The sequence below is a fragment of the Myotis myotis genome, unplaced genomic scaffold, assembly GCF_014108235.1.
Source record: "Myotis myotis isolate mMyoMyo1 unplaced genomic scaffold, mMyoMyo1.p scaffold_m19_p_4, whole genome shotgun sequence".
Lineage (NCBI taxonomy): Eukaryota > Metazoa > Chordata > Mammalia > Chiroptera > Vespertilionidae > Myotis > Myotis myotis.
In genome coordinates, this window is record NW_023416346.1 from 30745564 (window position 1) to 30771987 (window position 26424).

General features: G+C 38.4%; 1 protein-coding gene across 1 annotated transcript in view; it reads left to right on the top strand.

The window, feature by feature from the left end:
- Positions 1-18998: 18998 nt before the first annotated feature.
- FRMD7 (FERM domain containing 7) overlaps positions 18999-26424 on the top strand; it is a 39198-nt gene continuing 31772 nt past the window's right edge. The window contains exon 1 of the mRNA XM_036305737.1: positions 18999-19130. Coding sequence (XP_036161630.1) covers positions 18999-19130 — 132 coding nt within the window. The remainder of the gene's footprint in view (positions 19131-26424) is intronic.

A 26424-nucleotide genomic window follows, 5' to 3' on the forward strand; every position in this document is an offset into this window, starting at 1 on the left:
TTCTTGACTAAAAAAAAGGAAAGATCAAATCTAAGGCTTTCTCAGCTCTTAGAAATAGTAGAGGTCAGGTTTCTAGCTTGACTATGGTTCTTCCTAATATGCACACATACAGTAACAGTAATGAATGTCCTTGAAGGATGACCCTTTTTTCTAAAGACTGGACTGTTTGCTTATCTCGAGTATACGGAGAGTTTTCAAAACCAATAATCCCATCAATATATTTGACACAGTTATGTCTGCTATTCCCCCCTGCCTGTGGCAGTGCTGTATTTGGAGAAGCATAGTGGAGGTGAAGAACAGCTTTGTTTGTGAATTTTCCCCAAACGTAATTCACTTTGATGGTTTATGGAGCCTAAAGTCAAAATAAGAGGTTCGAAATATCTCAAATCTTACCTTTACCTGATTGCTAAGTGACTGTATTGTTAATCACAACAGGTACCTGGTGTCTTACACAGGGAGAATATAGTGAGTCAGCTTACCTCATTTTTTTAAGAGCAAGCCCATCATAAAGGCCACCAGGCAGCATTTTCTGAACGAGGCAGAGGGCAGGCAGTACCAGGACAGAGAACTATTCAAGATAAATAACAAAGCAAAGAATGCCTAGTGATTATTTTTAATTGGTAGTGTGGTATTTGCCCTCGGATGATAAGGGATCTTTTGTAATTTTGTCAGTGATGAAAAGCTACCTCTCCCCTTCATAAGGAAAAGCTGTCCCAATTCCTATGAGATGGAATATTTTTGTGTAGTGGAATGTTCCTGGACTTGGGGCTACAAATACTGAGCCATTTTAGTGTTGTAACCTTGAGCCAGTCACTTACTTTCTTAGCTCCCTGAGTTGTTGTGAGGGGAAATATAAATGATATAATGTATATTTAGAGTCTGATAATGTAGGATAAATTTGACTGTACCACTTACAAGCTGTGTGGCCTTGGGCAAGTCATTTAGCATATCTGAGACTTAGTTTTGTCAACTCTAAAAACTTGGACCTTATGGATGGTGGGCACACTGTGCAATATACAGATCTTGTAACATAGAAATCCACACCTGAACTTTATCTGATCATGTTGACCAATGTTATCCCAATAAATTTAAACAAACAAACAAACAAACAAACAAATAAATAAATAAATACAAACTTGGACTTGAAGTGTCAGGAAAAATTTTCCAAATAATAAACAATTTAAGTTCCTGAGTAAGAACTAAGGAGATAAAGAGTGAGAACTAGAGAGTGTTGAGGGATTTATGGTGGTCTACACAAAGGAAAAATTAAAGGCCAATATGAAAAAGAGAACATGTCCTTTCAAGGAAAAAAAAGGTCAATCTGAGTGAATAGTGGAGTGTTGAAAAGAAGATGGAGAGTAGCTAGAAATTAAGATGAAGCACAGATATGGGAAAATTGGACAGATACATGCAAAAAAAATGAAACGACCGCCAACTTATACCATACACAAGAATAAACTTAAAATGGATAAAAGACTTAAATGTAAGTTGTGAAACCAGAAAAATTCTTAAAGTAAACATAGGCAGCAAAATCTCAGACATTTCTCATAGCAATATGTTTGTGGATACATCTCCTAGGCCAAGGGAAACTAAGGAGAAAATAAACAAATGGGACCACATCAAAATAAAAAGCTTCTATACAGCAAAAGAAAGCATCAACAAAATGAAAAGGAAGCTCACTATATGGGGGAACATATTTGGCAATGATACATCTGATAAAAGGTTAATATCCGAAATATATAAGGAACTCATACAACTTAACAAAGGGAAGACAAACAATTCAATTAAAAAATGGGCAAAGGACCTAAATAGACAGTTCTCCAAAGTGGACAGACAGAAGGCCAAGAGACATATGAAAAAATGCTCAAAGTCACTGATCATCAGAGAGATACAAATTAAAATGACAGTATGAGGTATCACTTCACATCTGTCAGAATTTCTACCATCAACAAATCAATAAATGACAAGTGGTGATGAGATGAAGAAAAGGGACCCCTAGTGCACTGCTGGTGGGAATGCAGACTGGTGCAGTCATTATGGAAAACAGTGGAGTTTCCTCAAAAAATTAAATATGGAACTGCCATTTGACCCAGTGATCCCACTTTTAGGAATATATCCTAAGAGACCCAAAACACCGATCAGAAAGAATATATACACCCCTATGTTCATAGCAGTGCAATTTATAATAGCTAAGATCTGGAAACAGCCCAAGTGCCCATCAGTAGATGAGTGGATAAGAAAGCTGTGGTACATTTACACCATGGAATACTATGCAATAGTAAAAAAGAAGGATCTCTTACCCTTTGAGACAGGATGGAAGGACCTAAAGAGTATGATGCTAAGTGAAATAAGCCCAGAGAAAGACAAGTATCACATGATCTCACTCATATGTGGAATCTAATGAACAAAATAGATCCAGAGACATAGAAGCATGGAACAGACTGTCGAATCTCAGAGGGAAGAAAGGGATGGGTGGATGGGTGGGTGTGAAGAGATCAACTAAAGAACTTGTATGCATATATGCATAACCCATATACACAGACAATAGGGTGGTAAAGGCCTGGGGTGGGGAGCGGGGATGGGCTAGAAGGGGTCAATGAGGGAAAGGGGACATATGTAATACTTTCAACAATAAAGATTTTTTTTTAAGATGAAGCACAGCTAGCCATGTGGTTTATATTCTGAAAGTGATAGAGAATCACTTGAGAATTTAAGAAGCTAAAATTGTGGATATTAGCATGTGCTTACTAATTAATTTATGCATTCATTTGCTTAGCCAATATTTAATAAAATGTGTTCTAAGTGTTGGAGATGCCAGGTAGAAACTGAATAATAGCCTCAAGTTCAGAGGCTCCAATTTTAGATACTCAACCTATGTCCTAAGAAGGACATAGGAAAAAATGCTCAAACATCAATATTCCAACCTGAAAGTGAATGGTGGAGACAGACAGGCTTTATGCAACAGATGATAATAAAAAGTAGAATTTCTACATGCATTTGATCCTGGTCTACATATGGAAGATGAGTGAGAGGAATCTAGATGACCTTCGAATTTCTGGCTTAGGTGACTGGATGGTGGCTCCCTTTCACCAAGACAGAGAACAGAATAAAAATAGTAAGTTTAAGATGGGCAATATGAGTTTTGTATTGGACTTATAGATTATCAAAAAAGAAACATGTCTAGATTGGGCAGACCTGAGTTCTATTCCAAGCTCTAACAATTTTAAGTTGTGAAACCTCAGGTGAGTCACTTCACCTCTCTGAGCCAGTGCCCTTATCACTAAAACTAGAGGCCTGGTGCATGAAGTTCAGATATCCCTCTCACAATCTGGGACTGCTGACTCCTAACTGCTCACCTGTCTACTTGCTGGATAGCCCCTAACCACTTCTGCCTGCAGGTGGATCGCCCCCTAACTGCTATCCTGCAGGCCTGATTGATACCTAACTGCTTTCTGCTGGCCCAATCGCCCCCAACAGCCCTACCCTGCCAACCTGATCACCCCCAACTGCCATCCCCTGCTGGCCCAATGGTCCTCAACTGCCCTCTCCTGCCAGCCTGATCACCCCCAACTGCCCCCCCTGGTGGCCTGCTGGCCCCCAACTGCCCTCCCCTGCAGGCCTGGTCACCGCCAACTGCCCTCCCCTGCCGGCCTAGTTTCCCACAAATGTCCTACCCTGCTGGCCTGATCTCGTGCCAACTGCCCCCCTCCCCCGCCAGCCTGATGGCCCCCAACTGCCCTCCCCTGCAGGCCTGGTTGCCCTCAACTACCCCCCCCCCGGCCTGGTCACCCCCAACTGCCCTCCCTCCTGGCCTGATCTCGCCCCCATCTGCCTCCCCTGCTGGCATGATCTTGTCCCGAACTGCCCCCCCCTGCCAGCCTGATCACCCCAACTGCCCTCCTCTACAGGCCTGGTCCCCCCCAACTGCCCTCCCCTGCCGACCTGATCACCCACAACTGCCCTCCTCTGCCAGCCATCTTGTGGTGATCATCTTGTGGTGGCCATCTTGTGACGACGTCATGAGATGCCACCTAGGCTTTTATTATATAGGATAAGGATAATCACAGCACCTACCTCACGAAGTCATTGTGAATATAAATGAAATTCCAGAGGTAAAGTTTCTGATGCAAAATAAGTGCTCAAACCATGTTAATTCCTCCCTTCCTTGCTTATAGACCTCTTTATTTCTCTGGTTTGCAAATCAATATAGAATGACCTTTCACCCTCAACCTGGAGTTTCTTTAGATAAGCTTAATTTTGCCACCCACCTCCAGGCAATAGAACTTTGTTTCCCCAGGTCTCCACTTCCTCTTGGGTTTCCCAAGGTTAATTTATCCTGCCTTTCTGAGTGGTTTGCCTTTGCTTAGTCAATAGTCCCAGGGGATTTGTTCTTCTCCTGGAGTCATTAATCTTGGGAGGGTTCATAAAAGCTGTCTAGAGTTACCTAAAATAATGTTGGGCTTCCTTAAGGAAGCTGATGGAAATAGCCAAACCCTTTGTGATTTAACTACATTTTAAATTAATCTGTGGTTAGTTTCTTAATCCCTTTCACCTTTTTCATCCACCCCCCCCCCCCACTTACCTGGGATATAAAGTACAGCATAGGGAATATAATCAATAATATTATAATAATTATGTATGATGTCAGATACATAGTAGCCTTGTCGGGTGATTAATTCATAAGGTATATAAATGTCTAATAATTATATTGCATACCTGAAACTAATATAATATTATATGTCAACTGTAATTATAAAATTAATTTTAAAAAATTAAAAACAAAAAGCTTAAGAAAATTGCTCTGTGGTAACTACTCTTAGTAATGCTAACACAGTTCATAACAATGGTAACAACAATACTACTGACTAATAATATCAATAGCCTATGTTCCAGATATATTTTGCATACACTATCTCATGTAATGTTCACACACAAAAATATGATTGTCACTATCTAGGTTATTTATATAACCTCTCTGTGCCTTGGGTTTTGTCATTTGTAAAATGAGGATAATGTTAATGCCCACTACATAGAATCGTTACAAAGGTTGAATGAATTAATATATCTAAAACAGAACAGTAGCATAAAAATATTTTCTACATGAATACCCCATAAAATTTGGCTCCAGCTCTAACCGGTTTGGCTCAGTGGTAGAGCATTGGCCTGTGGACTGAAGAGTCCCAGGTTCGATTCTGGTCAAGGTCATGTACCTGGGTTGCGGGCACATCCCCAGTGGGGGGGTGTGCAGGAGGCAGCTGATCGATGTTTTTCTCTCATCGATGTTTCTAACTCTCTATCCCTCTCCCTTCCTCTCTGTAAAAAAATCAATAAAATATATTTTTAAAAAATTGGCTCCAAATTTATATGGTAAATATGTCCTAATACTCTTGTCTACACAGCAATATCCAAGTGAATAAGACCAGGAATGTTATTGCTATCTTTATTTTACAGGCATGTAAACTGAGGTACAGAGAGGTTGACTTATCCAAGGTAGCATTGCTATTTAAGTTAATGGGCGATCTGGGATTCAAGCCCCATTTGAGCTTCAAAACCCTGGCTGGTTATTGGTTAGGTAATAGACTTATGACTCAAGTGGGATTGCTGTATGTGTTTGTTGTAAAGCTTCCTGGTTTTCCAGGACTTTTTGATGTATGTTCTAGTTGCAAGCACCTGGTCCCATCAAAAGGTGCTCAATCAACTTCTGATGACAGGCTGACCAACAGGCTGACCATAACAACTCATCACCACCCCCGTGCCTGTACAAAAAAACTCAATTGATGAAACTTCTAAACCATGTTAGGAAAATCATCCTGGAATCATAATGTCCCACCCTAGCCAATGTAGGCTATTTCTTTGCCAGGGATTTATTTGTCATTGCCAGGGATTTATTTGCCAGCTGCTATGATGAATGTCTTTGTTTAAACTACTGAGTTTGCTTTGCTCCTTGTAGCCTAAGGTTTGTTGATTCAGAGAATAAATTGAATTGAAAAAGAAAGTGCTTGTGCTTTATAGGCCCAAGGCCAGGCTGAGCAGTGGCCAAGGGTGGTTTAGGTGCCCTCTCTCCCACTCCTCTAGGGCCCCCGTATCCTCTGCTATCACCTGGCTGCCAGGCTTCCCTCCTGATATTAGAGCTCAAAGGAAAGGCCTGGACTCAAGCTTTCCCACCCACACCGTTCCCTTGGCCCTTCCCATTCCCACAGCTGAAAGGAGGAGAGAACCTGAACCCAACATTTAAGGCACTGGGGTGGGGATTGGGAAACTGTCTTTGGAGTTGGGTGGTTGGTAGTTGGGTGTTTGTTCAAGAATCCACTGGTGGGAATCTCTATGAAGAGTTTCCGTTAGTTGGGGCCTTGACACTCCTTTTTTCATCACAGTGCAGAGCTCCATCTGCTGCCTGGACACTGGGAAGGACTAGCTGAAGCAAGAGCTCTCAACAGAAGTTCTGAGTGAAACTTGCTAAAGGTCAACATTCTTCTGAATTCTATAATAGTTTCTCTCTTTCCTTTACTAGTAAATGCCATTTACCCTGTATTCGCATCATTGTTTGACCTGTTAGTTTTAACTGGTGCTTTAAGGCACGAGGTTGTCAATTGCAACTGAGAGACTGAGAAATTCTTCAAATTGAATGAACTGAGTCCAATCCCTTGAGTTCAAAAGGGTATGGCCTGAAGGGAAGAACCACTTGGGAGGTGGCCAGAATGCCTCAGCAATTTCCTAAAAGAACCAGGAGCCTACCATTCCAGCAGCAGAGAGAGCAGTGCTGGCCTTTGTGATAGTAGGTGCCACTAAGCAGTTTTGTGCCAGACTCTCAGAACTGAAAAAACGTTTGGTTAGATCAGTTTTACTCTGAAAGATTCACCCTTAATAGACTGTTTGCCCCACAGGAGGTAGTGGGGAACTGGCCAATGAGGTGCCAGAGAAAGGCACCACTAGGGAGATCTGCTGAAGGCTGCAAAGCTCAGGAAAAAATGGAAGGTGACAGAGGGGCCACTTCCCTGGGGGTTTTAGAACTCTCTATTGTATAGCTGGTCTGTTCACAACATGGCTGTTATGCAAAACCTCCAACTGTTAACCCCAAAGAATCTTATTCCAGCCCTCTTTCCTATATTCCCTCTTCCTCTTTACTCACTTCCTCATTCCTTTCTGGGTCCAAGGTGTGAGGCTAGAGAGGGGTGGTCTGTCTGGGTGAGATGACCTCAGGCCCTGGAAACACTTAGGCATGGCACCTCACCACTAATAGCTGGTCTGTGCTGTCTTAAACAAAAGGTACTTTGTTCTCTGAGATTCCATCTACAGTGGTGGAATTTACTTTCAACAAACTTAAACAAAGGCAAAGGTTCTCCAGAATTTTATACTCAGAATATTCTAAGTGATTGCAAGAGATCTGTCACAAATTTACTATCATTTACCTTTTATGCTACGAGATATTTTCTGAACAAACATTGTTCTAGGAATTTCCACTTGCATTATTTCATATAATTAGTTGATAAGTTTTTAAAATAGGCATAATTATTCTATTTCATTCATTCATCACTCATTTAACAAATTCTTATGAGCCCTCACTGCTTCCATGCACAGTGGTAGCTACTGAGGATGCAGAGAAAAATAAGAAATAGTATCTGATCTCAAAGACCTCCTAGTCTAGTAGAAGAATTAAAAACTGAAACAGGTATGTACACTAAAGTGTGATTTATACAAATGACAGTGACAAGAACAGTTTTTTTAATAGAAAAACAAAGGAGGAGCACCTAACCTAGATTGAAGTGTGCCTGTGGAGGGAATGGTCAGACAGATTTTCTTGAGGGGGATAATGTCTAACCTGAATCCTAATGACCAGTACTAATTACTTATGTTTTTAAATATTTTTTATTGATATTTAGAGAGAAAGAGGAAGGGAGGGGGAGAGAGAAACATTGATGTGAGATTGGAACATCAATTGGCTGTCTCCTTTTGGAAGTTAAAATTGAGGGGAGAGAATGCTGTGAGAGTGGTGAGACAATGTGAGATGAACTAGAAGATACAAACATGTGCCAAGTCATAAAAGGAATTTTTCTTATGATGAAGTCAAGGTTCATCATAAGAAAGGTTAAATATGAACCCACAGTCATACAACTGCCAGGAATTAAAACTACATGTATTGACTCCAGAGCCCAAACTATTTCCTCATACAGTCTACTACCTTTAAATTTCTGATACCCAGTAGGAAGTTTGGGTTCATAAAATCCTTTCACAGCTTCACCAAACAAGGGCAACCACTGTCATGAATCTTGTCCAGAATTTGCATTTGTATTTCAGTATTTAAATAAAATTTTACACAAAAATATTTTAGTATTTAATTGAAAGTCTTAAACAAAAATAGGACAAACAACCAACAATGCAACCTAAATGAGATGGGGAATTCAATTTCTGGAAAAACATTGTTTAAGGAAATGATTAAGATTGTGTATAAAGATGGATATACATCTTTGTGTGTTGTCTACCTTAGTGTTTTTTTTTTGCAATAACTAAAAGGAGAATATAATTTTCATATTTAACAAGGTGGTCTCCTATACAATAACTAATGGTTATATTAATAATACAATACTAAACATACCATGTTCTTGGATTGGTAGAATCAACATCATTAAAATGTCCATACTGCCCAAAGCAATCTATAAATTCAACGCACTTCCCATTAAAATGCCAATGGCATATTTCACAGACCTAGAACGTACTCTCCAAAAATTCATCTGGAATAAAAAACGACCCCGAATAGCTGCAGCGATCCTGAGAAAGAACAAAGTAGGTGGGATCTCAATACCAGATATCAAGATGTATTACAAAGCCACTGTTCTCAAAACTGCCTGGTACGGGCACAAGAACAGACATATAGATCAATGGAATAGAATAGAGAGCCCAGAAATCAGCCCCATCCAATACGCTCAATTAATATTTGACAACGGAGGCAAGAACATACAATGGAGTCAAGATAGTCTCTTCAATAAATGGTGTTGGGAAAATTGGACAGATACATGCAAGAAAATGAAACTAGACCACCAACTTACACCATACACAAAAATAAACTCAAAATGGATAAAGGACTTAAATGTACAACAGGAAACCATAAAAATTCTAGAAGAATCCAAAGGCAACAAAATCTCAGACATATGCCGAAGCAATTCCTTTACCGATACAGCTCCTAGGGCATTGGAAACTAAAGAGAAAATAAACAAATGGGACTACATCAAAATAAAAAGCTTCTGCACAGCAAAAGAAACCATCAACAAAACAACAAGAAAACCCACTGTGTGGGAAAACATATTTGCCAATGTCATATCTGATAAGGGCCTAATCTCCAAAATTTATAGGGAACTCATACAACTTAACAAAAGGAAGATAAACAATCCAATCAAAAAATGGGCAAAGGACCTAAATAGACACCTTTCAAAAGAGGACATTCAGAAAGCCAAGAGACATATGAAAACATGCTCAAAGTCACTAATCATCCGAGAGATGCAAATCAAAATAACAATGAAGTACCATCTCACACCTGTCAGACTGGCTATCATCAACAAATCAACAAACGACAAGTGCTGGAGAGGATGTGGAGAAAAAGGAACACTTGTGCACTGCTGGTGGGAATGCAGACTGGTGCAGCCACTATGGAAGACAGTGTGGAGTTTCCTCAAAAAACTACAAATGGAACTCCCATTTGACCCTGTGATCCCACTTCTAGGAATATATCCCAGGAAACCAGAAACACCAATCAGAAAGGATATATGCACCCCTATGTTCATAGCAGCACAATTCACCATAGCTAAGATCTGGAAACAGCCTAAGTGCCCATCTGTAGATGAATGGATTAGACAACTGTGGTACATCTACACGATGGAATACTATGCTGCTATAAAAAAGAAGGAACTCTTACCATTTGCAACAGCATGGATGGAACTGGAGAGCATTATGCTAAGTGAAATAAGCCAGTCAATGAAGGAAAAATACCACATGATGTCACTCATTTCTGGATAATAAAGACCATTATAAACTTATGAACAAAAATAGATACAGAGGCAGAGCTGCCTCGAACAGGCTGTCAAACTATAGCAGGAAGGCCGGGGAGGGTGGGAGGGCAGGAGCGGGGTGGGTAAGAGATCAACCAAAGGACTTGTATGCATGCATATAAGCATAACCAATGGACATAAGACACTAGGGGGTAGGGGAGACCAGGGGATTGTCATGGGTGGGGGAAAAAAAAGGAGACATATGTAATACTTTTTGTAATACTTTTTGTAATACTTTAAGCAATAAAAAAATAAAAAAATAAAAATAAATAAATAATAAAAAAAAATAATACAATACTACGCTTTTTAAAAATTTGGTCACCAAAAAGTGTTGCATCACATGTATTATGAATTATCCAAAAAGCTTTATCCTAAGGTTCTAATAGTGTCTTGTCTCTTGATGGATGGGATTACAAGCACTTTATTTTTTTCTGCTTGCTTTTCTGTTTCTTTTTTACCCTGATTTTTAAATGAGCATATTTTGCTTTCTGAATGAGAAAAAAAAAAAAAAACCCTCAAAAACAAAACAATGAAAAAAACCTTCATTTAAAAAAATGGTTGCTATATAAGTTTTATTTTCTACATAAGCAATCAAAATAGGGAACTCCTCACAAAATGGCAGAGCCAGACATTTCAATCTGCTCATAGCCACATCATATGATCTGTGAGGGCTCCAGGCATCTACCCCAAAATATCAACCCCATTGTCCACTAGCCCACAATTACTATTCAATTCATTTCCAAGGTAAATAGTAACGATAATAGCTAATATATCAAAAGAAAGTTTATTATGTTGTAGGCACTATTATAAATATTTTACATGTATTAACTTATTGAAATCCTCGGTGAAGTAGGGGCTATCAATATCCCCATTTGAGTGTGCAATAAATTGGATAGAGATGTGAAGCAATTTGCCCAAAGTCACAGAATCATGAGTGATAGAAATAGAATTTCAATCAGGCAGTCTGAGTTAAGAGGCCATGCACTTAACTACTATATTTGTTCTTTAAGTCTTGTCTTTTAAGAACCTCTGTGTTGGAGTTACCTTGGCATCATTTCACATCTTAAGCAGTTAGCTCTTGTGTGTGCTGGGAGTAGTGATATAGAAAACAAGGTCAGCAGTTTCAGGGAAGAACTGACTTGGGGTAAACAGGACCTATAAGAGCTGTTAGGGAGCTTTCATGGGACAGTTGGACAATGGAAACAGTTCAGAGGAATGAGTAGGATTAGAAAGATAAGATACAGTACGTCTGAGAATTGCATGGGCTCAATATCAGGGAGTGATTATAGAGCCAAAAGGACACAATGGATTCTCTTCATTCAGCAAAGTCAGTGACTGTCTATAATATAGTCAGCGTTTTACTTGAAACATAGTAGATGCTCAATAACTATCTGTTGAAGCAATGAAAGAATGAATTCTCTTCTTGTTCTCAGCTGCCAGGCAGCTAATCTCTGCTCCAAGTTAGCTGAAAAAAATGCCAGTTAGCTAATAAAACATTCTAGGAAGTCAAATATTGAGTCAGATGGGATGTAAACTTACCCTAGATGAGCCCTGCATCCATGTAAAACTGTGTGGTCACAGTAAGCCATCACTAACTGTTTGAAATAGTATTACCAGAGATGAGAAATGCGCTGACTCAGGTTCCCCCAAAGTTCGACAAAGGAGAGGTTGTCTCTACTCCTACTAGCTTACAAAGGCTCCCCAAGTGTGTCTGTGATACCACCAAGAACATGTTGTTTGTTTGTTTCTGCATTCGGAGGACTGTGCATTAGACCCTCCTAAACTGGGACAAACAAATGTCAAATTCAACATTCAGAAGGGAGAAATATATTTGATTTTGATTTCTAAATGGCAGTGAGTCAGCCTAACCAAATCTTTATGCACAAATAATTCCATCTAAGCTATTAAGGGAGAAAGATATTAGAAAAGCTTGAATTGAGAGTTGGCACAACTTTAAGACACAAAGGTTAATATCTCTTGGGACCCAATATCCCACTAAAGGTTGCTAATAAGTAACAATTCTTGCTACTATTCTCTTCTCAAGTGTCCACAAATCTACATTTTTTCAAGTTAAACCATGATTTCGTTTTCTTTCTTGTACATTAGAATTTTAGATGTGCAGTATTCTAAAAATATGTGAAATAATTTTTTCTGGGTTTGGCTGTCCTTATCATTGGGTACAGTTAGAAAATACCAGAAAACTATTTTGAGTTATGTTGTAGACCCTAACAATAGATCTGGGATATTGAAATATCCCTGTGGAGGATGATGACAGAGGTCTGAAAACCTGGGATCAACCCAGACTAGGCCAGAGAAGACTGTGTGACTTCTAGACATTGGGTTGTAGAGAGGGCCCAGGCAACCTCCAGGCCCAATTGTGTGAGTTATCATTCAGAACGTTGATTGCTATATGCCAGGGTAAACTAGAGGGAAAGGGGTGGAAAGTTGCAAACAGGCCTGGGAATTAAGTTATAGTAAGCCACAGGTTAAGCAAATCTTCATGAAGCCCCTACTGTGTATACAACTTAGGTAGAGATCCACCAAGGGGAGAGCAGAGCTTAGTGGAGCCCAGCTGGCTGCGTTATAGTCTAAGTCAGTACCAAACAGCCGGAACCCAAGTGAAAAGACTAAGTGAATAAGGTTCAGAAAGTCAGGTAGAAGTCTGGGTAAGAAAAGAGGAATGAGCCCTGACTGGTTTGGCTCAATGGATAGAGCATCAGCCTGTGGACTCAAGGGTCCCAGGTTCGATTCCAGTCAAGGGCATGTACCTTAGTTGCAGGCACATACCCAGTAGGGAGTGTGCAGGAGGCAACTGATTGATGTTTCTCTCTCATTGATGTTTCTAACTCTCTATCCCCCTCCCTTCCTCTCTGTAAAAAAAATCAATAAAATATATTTTTTTTAAAAAAAGAAAAGAGGAATGAAAGAACAGGTGCCAAGTGACTTCTGCAAGGGTACGAAGACTAAGAGAGGAGTCCCTTATAGGATTCTTGCTGCATGGCAGAGCTGGTCCCTTAGTGTTAGTCCACAAGCAAACACACTTGGCTGGGGAAGGGGACACTTTGTGACAGAGTGATAAGCTCACAAAACCTTTCATTTTGTGAATCAATTAGAAGCCCTTAGAAGTTCATCATCGTTCTTATTTTTTGAAACTTTCAAATGTAGCTTCAATATATGATAGAACATAAATTCATTATTGAAAGATTAGAAAATTCTACCAAAGAGATCAAAGAAGAAATAAAAAGCATCATGGCAACAAATGACAATGAAAACACAACAATCCAAAATCTATGGGACACAGCAAAAGCAGTCTTGAGAGGGAAGTTCACAGCTCTGCAGGTCTATCTCAAAAAACAAGAAAAGATGGCAATAAATTATCAAACCCTACAAGTCAAAGAGTTAGAAAGAGAACAACAAGAAAAGCCCAGTGTAAGCAGAAGGAAGGAAATAATAAAGATCAGAGAGGAGATAAATGACATAGAGACAAAAACAAACAAAAAAACAAAAAAACAACAACAATACAAAAGATCAACAAAACCAAGAGCTGGTTCTTTGAAAGTATAAAAAGATTGATGAACCTCTAGCCAGGCTCACCAAGAAGCAAAGAGAGAGGACCCAAAATCAGAAATGAAAGAGGCTAAGTAACAACCAATCCCACAGAAATACAAATGATTATGAAAAAATACTATGAACATCTCTATTCCAACAAAATGGACAACCTAGATGAAATAGACATATTCTTAGAAAAATGCAAACTCCCAAAACTCAATCAAAAAGAATAAAAAAACCTGAATAGACTGATAACTACCAAAGAAATTGAAGCAGCAATCAAAAATCTTCCAGCAAACAAAAGCCCTGGCCCGGATGGCTTTACAGGGGAGTTCTACCAAGCATTCAAAGAAGAACTAAAACCTATCCTCCTCAGACTATTCCAAAAAATTCAAGAGGAAGGCACACTTCCAAGCTCTTTCTATGAAGCCAGTATTACCCTAATTCCAAAACCAGATAAAGACACCACACAAAAAAGAGAACTACAGGCGAATATACTGGATGAACATAGATGCTAAAATTATCAACAAAATTCTAGCAAATCAGATTCAGCATTACATTAGAAAGATCATACACCATGACCAAGTGGGATTTATTCTGGGGATGCAAGGATGGTACAATATCCGCAAATCAATAAATGTGATACATCACATAAACAAACTGAGAGACAAAAATCATATAATCATATCAATCGATGCAGAAAAAGCATTTGACAAAATCCAACACCCTTTCTTGATAAAAACTATCAGGAAAGTGGGAATAGAAGGATCATACCTCAACATTATCAAAGCCTTATATGACAAACCTACAGCCAACATCATACTCAATGGGAAAAAACTAAACTCATTTCCCCTAAGAACGGGAACAAGACAGGGATGCCCACTTTCACTACTCCTGTTCGATATAGTACTGGAAGTGTTAGCCATAACGATCAGACAAGATGAACAAATAAAAGGCATCCAAATTGGAAAAGAAGTAAAACTGTCCTTATTTGCAGATGACATGATTTTATACATAGAAAACCCCAAAGACTCCATCAAAAAACTACTGGACCTAATAAAGGAATTTGGCAATGTAGCAGGATACAAAATTAACACCCAAAAATCTATGGCCTTTTTATACACTAATAATGAACTCACAGAAAGAGAAGTGAAAAACCAAAACAATCCCATGTACCATTGTACCAAAAAAATTAAGATACCTAGGAATAAACTTAACTAAGGAGGTAAAAAACCTGTATTGAGAAAACCACAGGACATTGAAAAAAGAGATAGAGGAAGACATAAACAAATGGAAGAACATACCATGTTCATGGATTGGCAGAATCAACATCATTAAAATGTCCATACTACCTAAAGCAATCTATAGATTCAATGCAATCCCCATTAAAATACCAGCAGCATATTTCAAAGATTTAGAACAAACTCTCTAAAAATTCATCTGGAATTAAAAAAAAAAAGACCCCAAATAGCCACAGCAATCCCGAGAAAGAAGAACAAAGTTGGAGGGATCACAATACCAGATATCAAGCTATATTACCAAGCCACGGTTCTCAAAACTGCATGGTACTGGCACAAGAACAGACATATAGACCAATGGAACAGAACAGAGAACCCAGAAATCAACCCAAGCCATTATGCTCAATTAATATTTGACAAAGGAGGCAAGAGCATACAATGGAGTCAAGACACTCTCTTCAATAAATGGTGCTGGGAAATTTGGTGAGATACATGCAAAAAAATGAAACTAGGCCACCAACTTACACCATACACAAAACAAACTCAAAATGGCTAAAAGACTTAAGTGTAAGACAGGAAACCATAAAAATCCTACAAGACTCCATAGGCAGCAAAATAGCAGACATATGTCTTAGCAATATCTTTACAAACACAGCTCCTAGGGCAATGGATACTAAGGAGAAAATTCAAAAATGGGACTACATCAAAATAAAAATCTTCCACACAGCAAAAGAAACCATCAACAAACCAACAAGAAAGCCCACTGTATGGGATAACATATTTGCCAGTGATATTTCCGATAAGGGTTTAATCTCCAAAATTTACAGAGAACTCATACAGTTTTTAAAAAAGGAAGATAAATGATCCAATCAAAAAATGGTCAAAAGATCTAAATATTTCAAAAGAGGATATACAGAAGGCCCAGAGACATATGAAAACATGTTAAAGTCACTAATCATCTGAGAGATGCAAACCAAAACAACAATGAGGTACCATCTCACACCTGTCAGAATGGCTATCATCAACAAATCAACAAATGACAAGTGCTGGTGAGAATGTGGAGAAAAAGGAACCCTCCTGCACTGCTGGTGGGAATGCAGACTGGTGCAGCCACTGTGGAGAACAGTATGGAGTTTCCTCAAAAAACTAAAAATGGAAATCCCATTTGACCCAGTAATCCCACTTCTAGGAATATATCCCAAGAAACCAGAAACACCAGTCAGAAAGGATATATGCACCCCTATATTCATAGCAGCACAATTTACAATAGCTAAGATTTGGAAACAGCCTAAGTGCCCATCAGCAGATGAATGGATTAAAACACAGTGGTACATCTACACAATGGAATACTATGCCACTATAAAAAGAAGGAACTTTTACCATTTGCAACAGCATGGATGGACATGGAGAGCATTATGCTAAGAGAAGTAAGCCAGTCAGAGAAAGATAAATATCACATGATCTCACTCATATGTAGGATATAATGATCAACATAATTTGATGAACAAGAAGAGATCCAGAGACAAATGGTGGTGGTGGGTGGTTAGAGAGCAACCAATGAACTTGTATGCATGCATATTAGCATATCCAATGGACACAGGCATTGAGGGGGTAGGGGCTTGCCTGGGGTGGGAATGGCTGGGGGGGGGGTGGTCAATGTAAAACTTTAGACAACAATAATAAAAAAGATTAGATAATTCTGGTAAATAAAAAGAAATAAAAATTCAAGTATAATCCCATCATTCAGATTTCAACATTTTGGTGTATATTTATACAATGAAATACTACTTTCTTATGGATTCCTAAACTCCACATGTGCCTCCCTATTCCGTTTAGTTTGGAGTAGTTTCCTGAATATATTTTTTAAAAGAATGTCTGTTTAGTCAACATAGATTCTCCACAGTAACATTAATACATTGGGTTTCATGGCCTCTTATTAAGTAAATGTTTTAAAAGGCATTATTCTTTAATAGCTTCTTTGAAATTCACAACCTGTCAGAATAGAGTGGCTTCCAACCTGTTCACACTTCTGCTGGGCTTCATAGTGAGCATTCTCTATAAATGGAATAAAACTTATTCTAGGAAAGAAAAGACAGGAATGGAGAGCAAGTGAGGAAAGGGAGGCTAAAGAAAAAGAGACATTGAAGTAATAAGCAGAAGGAGAGAAAAGTGAGTCAACAGTACATACAAAAGGTGAGAAAAGATGATAAAGAAAAAACAGTAAATATGAAAGGAAAGAGTGAATCAAAGAAACAAGTTTTAGGTGTTTCTATAATCTCTTTCTTATCTCTCATATACCAAGCTATTAGTTTTACCTTTATGTTTAAGGACAACCTGGGATAATACTGGTAAAATGAGTTCATTACTGGAGGCCAGAAGGTCTGAATTTCTGTCTCAGTTCTGCTGTTAACCTACTGAACAACCTTGGGCAAGTCTCTTCCCTGCTCTGGATGTTATGTTGTGTCCTGAATGTCTCATATTGCTAGATATACATAGTATGTTTTATCAACCTGAAGTTTAAAAAAATTCCAAATACCATTTGGAACCTGGTTATGCATCATGTGCACCACGTAAATTTAATGCTAAGGCATTACTTGGAAACAAACAATTATAATTGTTTTAATTACCCAGAGAAGCTAGTAATTTCAACAAGACATAGGAGCACTGTCTTGACAATGCTATTATTACACTGTCACTTTTCAACAGCCTTTCCAATATAGGCATGGTAATTTCAATGTACTAGGAGCGGGGGCAAGATTAAGTGGTAAACTTGTCTTTTTTCTCCCCTAACTCTGAGCAATGAGAGTCTCTTAGACAACATCCAACAAAGAGTATGAATCAGATGCAACCTGTCTAGGTCATTATCAGACCTGCATAAGGCCTCAGGAAATGACAAATCATTCCCTTATAGATTTAAAAAGGTATCTGCAAGAAAGGATCATTTATCAGGAACTAGACTAGCTCTCGGATTCCAGAGTTATCTTCCGAACTTAGTTTACCCAATGTAACTGGGAGTAAAGGGTGGTGGTCAGGCAGCTGCTCAGTTTGATTCTCCTGGACGCCCTTAGGACACCCATGTGGGGTTGGAAAGTTTTCTGAGCAGTTAATTCTGAGCAACTTTAAGCCTTCCATCTATCACACATGCAGTATCTTGACTGCTTTGTGTTTTCAGGAATAAAATAAGAACTAGTTATAATTTGGTGTGAATTTCACACATGCACAAGACAACTACAAGTGTTGGTCTCTCTGCTTATTGCCACATGAAATCTTAAGTACCCAGTTAAATTGTGCCTCCCTCCAGGGTTTATTGCTGAGTCCTATGGGCTCTGGGGAAAATGCCTCAGTTCACTTCCTACTTATTCTTTGTTCTTTGATGTATTTAACTGCACCTTGCTCTCCACCAGATGCTGAAAAACTAGACTGCCTGCAGAGAAGGCTCCGTTTTAGAATGAACTGCTGCTACCTGATAATTAGCCTCTCACCACTCTCAGCAGTTCTCTTTTTATCAGGAGTTCAACCCCAGCAGCCCTCCCCCGCCTCCGCCCCAGAAGGGTTACAGCCTGGCCAACAATTTCTTCTGCCCTGCCCTAAAGGAGCTCCATTTCCTAGTTCTCAGGGTGGTTTACCCAGTTCAAACTTTGAAATTATGTTCCAACTTCTTTCTTAGAAAACTGGTTGCATCTGACTATATTGGTAAATGTGTGAGATATGTGCCCTAGTTTTTTGCAATGTCAGGACATTTGCATCTTTTAATAAAAGGTAAAACAGTCCTTCAAGAGAAGCAGTTCCAGGGTGTAATCCCTAAGGGATTCTGAGATTTCTGGGAGTAGCCTGTAGATGATAGAAAAGGAGAAAGACTTATCTTTGGAAGGTTCCAAACTCTCTGTAAATGAGGAGCATGCCTACTGCTGTTATAAACAGAGAGATGGATTGAGGTGAAGGAGTGTATACTAACCTGCAGAACAAAATTTTCCTACATGGATGAAATTAAATCAGGGTAACCAAAAACATGCTTAGCCTAAAACTGCACCAGATGGTACCAAAATGCACCAATATATCTAGACTTCCTGTTTTAATCATCAAAAGTCATATCCTTTGACTAGAGTGTACTGCTCGGTTCTAGGTTCCAAAATGTTATTCAGTGTTCAGGATAGGAAGAGTAAAAGGAGACATGGAAATTAGCCATCAGGGCAGCCAGAAGGTATCAGTTCACAATTGTCTCCCTGAAAATGCTGAGTGGCAATGTATTTATACTATTCCAGATGACACTGATTCTGGACCAGTGCCAGAGTCAGTGGTTGGGGTAAGTTGCAAGTAGGAAGCTATCAGATGTACCATAAAAGACCAGAAAGAAAATTCTAGATGGGTGACTTTTAAAGGAATCGGTGACACATAAGTGGTGGTGTGCCCAAAAGATATTTTATAAGTTTATGTCAGCAGAAAGCTTTTGATAAGACAAGCGGTGCATTTCTTTCCACATTGGCACAAAGGGTAGGGAGTATCAAAAGAGGAGCTTAAATATTTGCAGATATTGGTGAGGAATGCTCCCAGTATTTCTATTCTCAGGTGGGTATGGAGAAAAAATGTCAGGAACGAGCAAAGCGATGCATGAAGGTGAATGAGCAGCAGCCAAATGTAGCCTAACTTCAAACAGTGTGTGCAAGCCCTAACCCTGGTGAAAGGCAAAAGGGAAGCAAGCAAAGAGAATATCAAGATCTCCAGGCCTCTTCCTCTCCCTGATCTCCCCAACTCCAATTGAACTTACTACGGAAAAGGGTCTCACATCTCACATTTCACATCTCACTACCACGGCAAAAGTCCACACTACTATCTTCAATCACCTGAATTACTACCGCAGTCCCACCTGATCCAGCCATCACCTGTTTTGCCCCAACCTCCATCCACTCCTTACAGACTTGTTCTTCAGTGTGGCCACAAAGCAGCATTATCAGTCTTACCTGGCAGTTTGAGAACTGCAGATTCTCAGGCCCAACCCCCCAAATTGTGAATTTGGGCATTATCTTAATAAGATGCCCAGGTGATTCATATGCACTTTACAGGTTGGGAGGCTCTGGCCTAACTACTGTCAGGATGGGGTTTCTAGAACACAACTCTGACCATATAAATTCCCTTCTTAAAATCATTCAGCTACCCATACCCAAACCCAGCCTTCAGGTATATGGCTTCATCTGGCAAAAAAGGCCTGTCTTGGTAAGGCTTTTGCCCACTTTTCCAGTCACTGCATCTCACTTGCTCCTTTAGGAATGCCATACTACTCAAAGTTTCATTGTTCGCACCAGGTTTTCCAATCTCCTCTGCCTCTCACACTTTTCTATCCTCCTCTTAACCTGACTAACTTCAATTCCTGCTTCCTGTCTCAGATTGGGTGCTGCTTCTGTTAGGAATCCATTGTGCTACACCCTTTCCCATATTTATGGATAAAGTGCCCTCTGGTTGTGATCTCATATTATCCCCTCTATGTATAATTCCACAAGGGCAATTAGCCCCAACTACTGTTGTTATCTATTGGTATGCCTGCCTTGCCTGCCAGTCTCCGTATTCCTTGGTGGTAATGCCTGTGTCTTTTTCACCTAGGTATGCCTGGAGCCCAAGAAAGTACCTGCCATGAAACAGGTGCTCAATAATGTATTAAATTAAAGGGACAGTGGAAAGGGTCACAAAAGATTAAGGACAAAGGCAAGTGCATCAAAAGTAAGCCTGGAGTTTGGACAGGGAGAAATTACAATCTGAAAACAAAATGAATTGGAAAAAGAGAATAAAGCATGGAGAAAGAACATGTTAAAGGAGAGGTGAGGGATTTGCTCTTGAAGTGTTTAAGGAGAAGGTTAAGACAGATGAAGCAGTCTGGCAGGTGTGGTTCAGTGGTTGAGCGTCAATCTATGAACCAGGAAGTCATGGTTCAATCCCCAGTCAGGGCATATGCTTGAGTTGTGGACTCAATCCCCAGTGTGAGGCATGCAGGAGGCAGCTGATCAATGATTCTCTCATCATTGATGTTTCTATCTCTCTCTCCCTCTCCCTTCCTTTCTGAAATCAATAAAAATATATTATATAAAAAAGACAGATGAAGCAGGTTTTTGTCCCTATCTTTTTTTCACTATTATGGCTGAGCCTTATCTATGAAAATGTAAAATCAGAGTTAACATGACGAAAAGACAACTCATTTACTTGCCAGTGAAGGAATGGTCAACAGGCACTGGTTTCTATGAGGGCAATCTAGGAAGGCAGCTATGCTCACCACTATACCACCAACGCCGCGCCCTATGAGGGCAATCTAATTGCCAGGTGTGCAGTCCCTAATATTCCAGATCTTGAATATTCCAAGAAATTCTACCCTTATTAAAACAGACCCTTTGAATGGCCCAAATGTTAATAGTTAGGAAACCAGACATTAGGAAAATCCTGGTTTATACCTGTTGTGAAAATGTAATAATTACTAGTGCCTTTATAATCTTTAAAAGTGTCCCAATTTAGATGATAAAATATGGCCACCCTACAAAACAATCAACACTTCTTGAGCTCTTCTTATGGACCAGACACCGTGTAAAGTACTTGACATAAATATTCTTGTTTGATGTTCACTATGATTATTTTCTTAAATTGAGATACAATCCATATACCATAAGATTCACCTTTTAAAATGTAAAATTCAGGGAGGCTAGGGGACTGTCTAGGGCGGGGGGATAAAATGGACACATATGTAATACCCTTTGTAATACTTTAAGCAATAAAAAAAAAAATGAAAAAAAAAAAGTAAAATTCAGTGGTTTTTAGCATATGTACTGTGTTGTATAACCATAACAACTGATTCCAGAATAGTTTCATCCTCCCAAAAAGAAATTCTATGTTAATTAGCAGTCACTCCCCATTTTCTCTCCCCTACGTACCTGAAAACCATCAATCTGCTTTCTGTCTTAATGGATTTGCCAGTTCTGGACATTTCATATAAATGGAATCACATAATATGTGACCTTTAGCGTTTGACTTCTGACAATTCTATTTTACAATTGAGGAAACTGAGGCTTAGAGAGATTAAATAGCCTCCCCAAGATCACCCCCTTAGTGGTAGAGGTGTCAGAACTAGATCCAGGTGTGTCTGGCTCCAGAGCCACATTCTTAACCACCATGATGTGCTGCCTCCTCATATTTATTGCAGGTACTCAACACATTCTTGGAACTCTCATTTTTGGCCTTCTGTAACTGGACGCATTCTTTCCAAAATGCCTCACAAATCTTCATTATTTGAGAGTGTATTTAATGCTTGGAAAGAGCTAAATGTTATTAAGAGCAAGTAAGGGTAACTAAAGTGAGCTATCAAGCTGGGTCATTGCTATGGATTAAATTGTGTCCCATCTAACCTTTAAACAGGACTAAGGTGTCTATTTGGGGATAGGGATTTTTGGAAGTAATTAAGGTTAAATTAGGTCATAAGATTGGAACCCTAATTCCATAGGATTAGTGGTCTTATAAGAAGAGGGAGAGAGAAGGAGAATTATCTTCCTCTTTGCTTTGTGAGGACACAGCAAGAAGGCAGCCATCTGCAAGACAGGATGAGAAGTTTCACCAGAACCCAACAAGTCTGGCACTCTGATCTCAAACTTCCAGCCTCCAAAAGTATCAGAAATAAATTCCTGTTGTTTAAGCAACCCAGTATATAGTATTTTGTTATGGCAGGCAAAGCTAATACAGTCATATTTTGGGATAAAAAATGAGATATATCTATAAAATCAGAAGAATGAGTGATTATCATCTGTAACTTCAAGAACAATTTTCTTAGAAAAGCATGAGAAATATTTTGAATGTTGGAGTCAGCATTGGAAACAGGAGAAGCATCTATAAGACTCTTTGTATGGCACTATGCTTTTACATTTTATAATGTATATTGCATTTATTGGAAAATATAACAACCATAAGAAAAAACTAAAAATAACCTATCCTGCTATATTTTGTCTCAGTTTGTTATTTTTCTGAAATTTGAATTGTATAGTCTGTACTTTTTAAGTATATAATCAACATATTGATACATTACACTCCCCTTTACCAAATGTGGTCAAAGGTAGTTGTTGGTCAGTTGATAGATAATATTTGCTAAAGCATAATAAATATATTCATACATACAAACACCTTAAACTTTTTATTTTGATCTAAAATATATACTTTCATATTCATATACTAATCTTTTGATGTAGGGTCAAGACTTTTTTGAGTAAGGACTTCTGATTGGTTTCCCTTTGTCTTTCTTCCATAAAACATACCCATAATGCATCATATATAATTTTCAGCATTTGCTTATTTAACTTAGAACAAGAATGTAGATTCTGCAAAGAGTCCTTTCACAGTTTCCACCCCAAATACTTTATTACTATCATAACCAAAATTAATTTGACAGCACATTTAGAAGATTTTTCTCCCTTATTGAGTTTTTGCAAAGTGATCAACTTGGTTTTCATAGAAACAACTCTTGTTTTAGTGCTCATAAATCTTTGGCATGCATAATTTAATTAAGTTGTGTAATAACAATTATAAAAATTGTTCAAGAAAATAATTATTATTATGTATGGGGCTCTATTCATAGGTATAAAAGTGCATGATCATATTAGAGTAGCATACTAACCTTGAGCTTTCATCATGACATAAGCATCAGCCAATGCTTTATTTTTATTTATTTTTTAAAAATTCCTTATTGTTTAAAGTACTACATATGTCTCCTTTCCCCCCCATTGACCTCTCCCCGGCCACTACCACCCTCCAACATGCCCTCACCCCCCTAGTGTCTGTATCCATTGGTTATGCTTATATGCATGCATACAAGTCCTTTAAGTTGATCACTTACCTACCCCCCAAACCCTCCCCTGCCTTCCCTTGGAGGTTTGATGGTCTGTTCGATTCTTCTCTGTATCTGAATTTATTTTTGTTCATCAGTTTATATTGTTCATTATATTCCATAAATGAGTGATATCATGTGATATTTACCTTCCTCCGTTTGGATTATTTTGCTTAGCATAATGCTCTCCATGTCCATCCATGCTGTTGCAAATGGTAAGAGATCTTTCTTTTTTTACAGCAGCATAGCATTCCATTATGTAGATATACCTCAGTTTTTTAATTGACACATCTGCTGATGGGCACTTAGGCTATTTCCAAAACTTAGCTATTGTAAATTGTGCTGCTATGAACATAGCAGTGCTTATATCCTTTCTGATTTCTTGGGATATATTCCTAGAAGTGGGATCACTGGGTCAAATGGGAATTCCATTTTTAGTTTTTTAAGGAAACTCCATACTGTCTTCCATAGTGGCTGCACCAGTCTGCATTCCCACCAGCAGTGCACAAGGGTTTCCTTTTTTCCACGTCCTCCCCAACACTTGTTGTTTATTGATTTGTTGATGATAGCCATTCTGACAGGTGTGAGATGGTACCTCATTGTCATTTTGATTTGCATCTCTCAGATGATTAGGGACTTTGAGCATGTTTTCATATGTCCATTGGCTTTCTTTATGTCCACTTTCCAAAAATGTCTATTTAGACAGGTCCTTTGCCCATTTTTTGATTGGATTGTTTATCTTCCTTTTGTTAATATATATGAGTTCCCTATAAATTTTGGAGATTAAACCTTTATCAGAGATATCATTGGCAAATATGTTCTCCCATACAGTGGGCTTTCTTGTTGTTTTGTTGATGGATTCTTTGGCTGTACAAAAGTTTTTATTTTGATATAGTCCCAATTTGTTTTCTCCTTAGTTTCCTTTGCCTTAGGAACTGTACCTGTAAAGATATTGCTACGACATATTCTTCTAAGATTTATTCTTCTAAGATATTCTTCTAAGATTTTTGTGGTTTCCTGTCTTATGTTTAAGTCCTTTATCCATTTTGAGTTTACTTTTGTGTATGGTGTAAGTTGGTGGTCTAGTTTCATTTTTTGCATGTATCTGTCCAATTTTCCCAACACAATTTATTGAAGAGACTGTCTTGACTTCACGGTATGCTCTTTTCTCCTTTGTCAAATATTAATTGAGCAAAATGGCTTGGGTCGATTTCTGGGTTCTCTGTTCTGTTCCAATTGTCTATATGTCTGTTCTTGTGCCAGTACCAGGCAGTTCTGAGAACAGTGGATTTATAGTATAGCTTGATATCTGGTACTGTGATCCCTCCAATTTTGTTCTTCTTTCTCAAGATTCCTGAGGCTATTCGGGGTCTTTTTATTATTATTCAAAATGAATTATTGGAGAGTTTGTTCTAGAACTGTGAACTATGACATTGGTATTTTAATGGGGATTGCATTGAATCAATAGATTGCTTTAGGTAGTATGGACATTTTAATGATGCTGACTTCACCAATCCATGAATATGGTATATTCTTCCATTTATTTATGTCTTCCTCTATCTCTTTTTTCAATGTCCTGTAGATTCCCAGGACAGGCCATTTACCTCTTTAGTTAAGTTTATTCCTAGGTATCTTAAATTTTTTGTTGTAAGGTAAATGGGATTTTTTTTAGTTTTTCTTTCTGGGAGTTCATTATTGGTGTATAAAAAAGCCATAGATTTCTGGGTGTTAATTTTTTATCCTGCTACATTTCTGAAAAAAATTATTAAGTTTAGTAGTTTTTTGATGGAGTCTTTAAGGTTTTTATATACAATATCATGTCAACTGTGAATAATGACAGTTTTACTTCTTTGTTTCCAATTTGGATGTCTTTTATTTCTTCTTCTTGTCTGATTGCTATGGCTAGCACTTCCAGTACTATGTTGAACAGGAGTGGTAAAAGTGGGCATCCCTGTCTTGTTCCTGTTCTTAGGGGAAATGGTTTTAGTTTTTGCCCATTGAGTACGATGTTGGCTTTATGTTTGTCATATAAGGCTTTTATTATGTTGAGTTATGATCCCTCTGTTCCCATTTTGCTGAGAGTTTTTATCAAGAAAGGGTGTTGGATTTTGCCAAATGCTTTTTCTGCATCAATTGATATGATTATGTGATTTTTCTCTCTCAATTTGTTTATGTGATATATCACATTTATTGATTTGTGGATATTTTACCATCCTTTCATCCCTAGAATAAATCCTACTTGGTCATGGTGTATGATCTTTCTAATGTAATGCTGGATTCAATTTGCAAGAATTTTGTTAAGGATTTTAGCATCTATGTTCATCAGGGATATTGGCCTGTAATTCTCTTTCTTTGTAGTGTCTTTATCTAGATTTGGGATTAGGGTAATGCTGACTTCATAGAAAGAGCTTGGAAGTGTTCCTTCTTCTTGGATTTTTTGAAATAGTTTGAGGGGGATAGTTTTTAGTTCTTTTAATGTTTGGTAAAACTCCCCCGTGACTCTGTCTGGATCAGGGCTTTTGTTTGTTGGAAGTTTTTTGATTACTTCTCCAATTTCCTCCATAGTTATTGGCCTATTTAAAATTTTTTATTTTTGAAAAAAGGTAAACTTCCTGATTGAGTTTTCGTAGGTCATATTTTTCTAGGAATATGTCCATTTCTTCTAGGTTGACCAATTTGTTGGAATAGAGTTGTTCATAGTATTTTTTACAATCCTTTATATTTCTGTGGAGTTTGTTGTTCACCTCTTCCA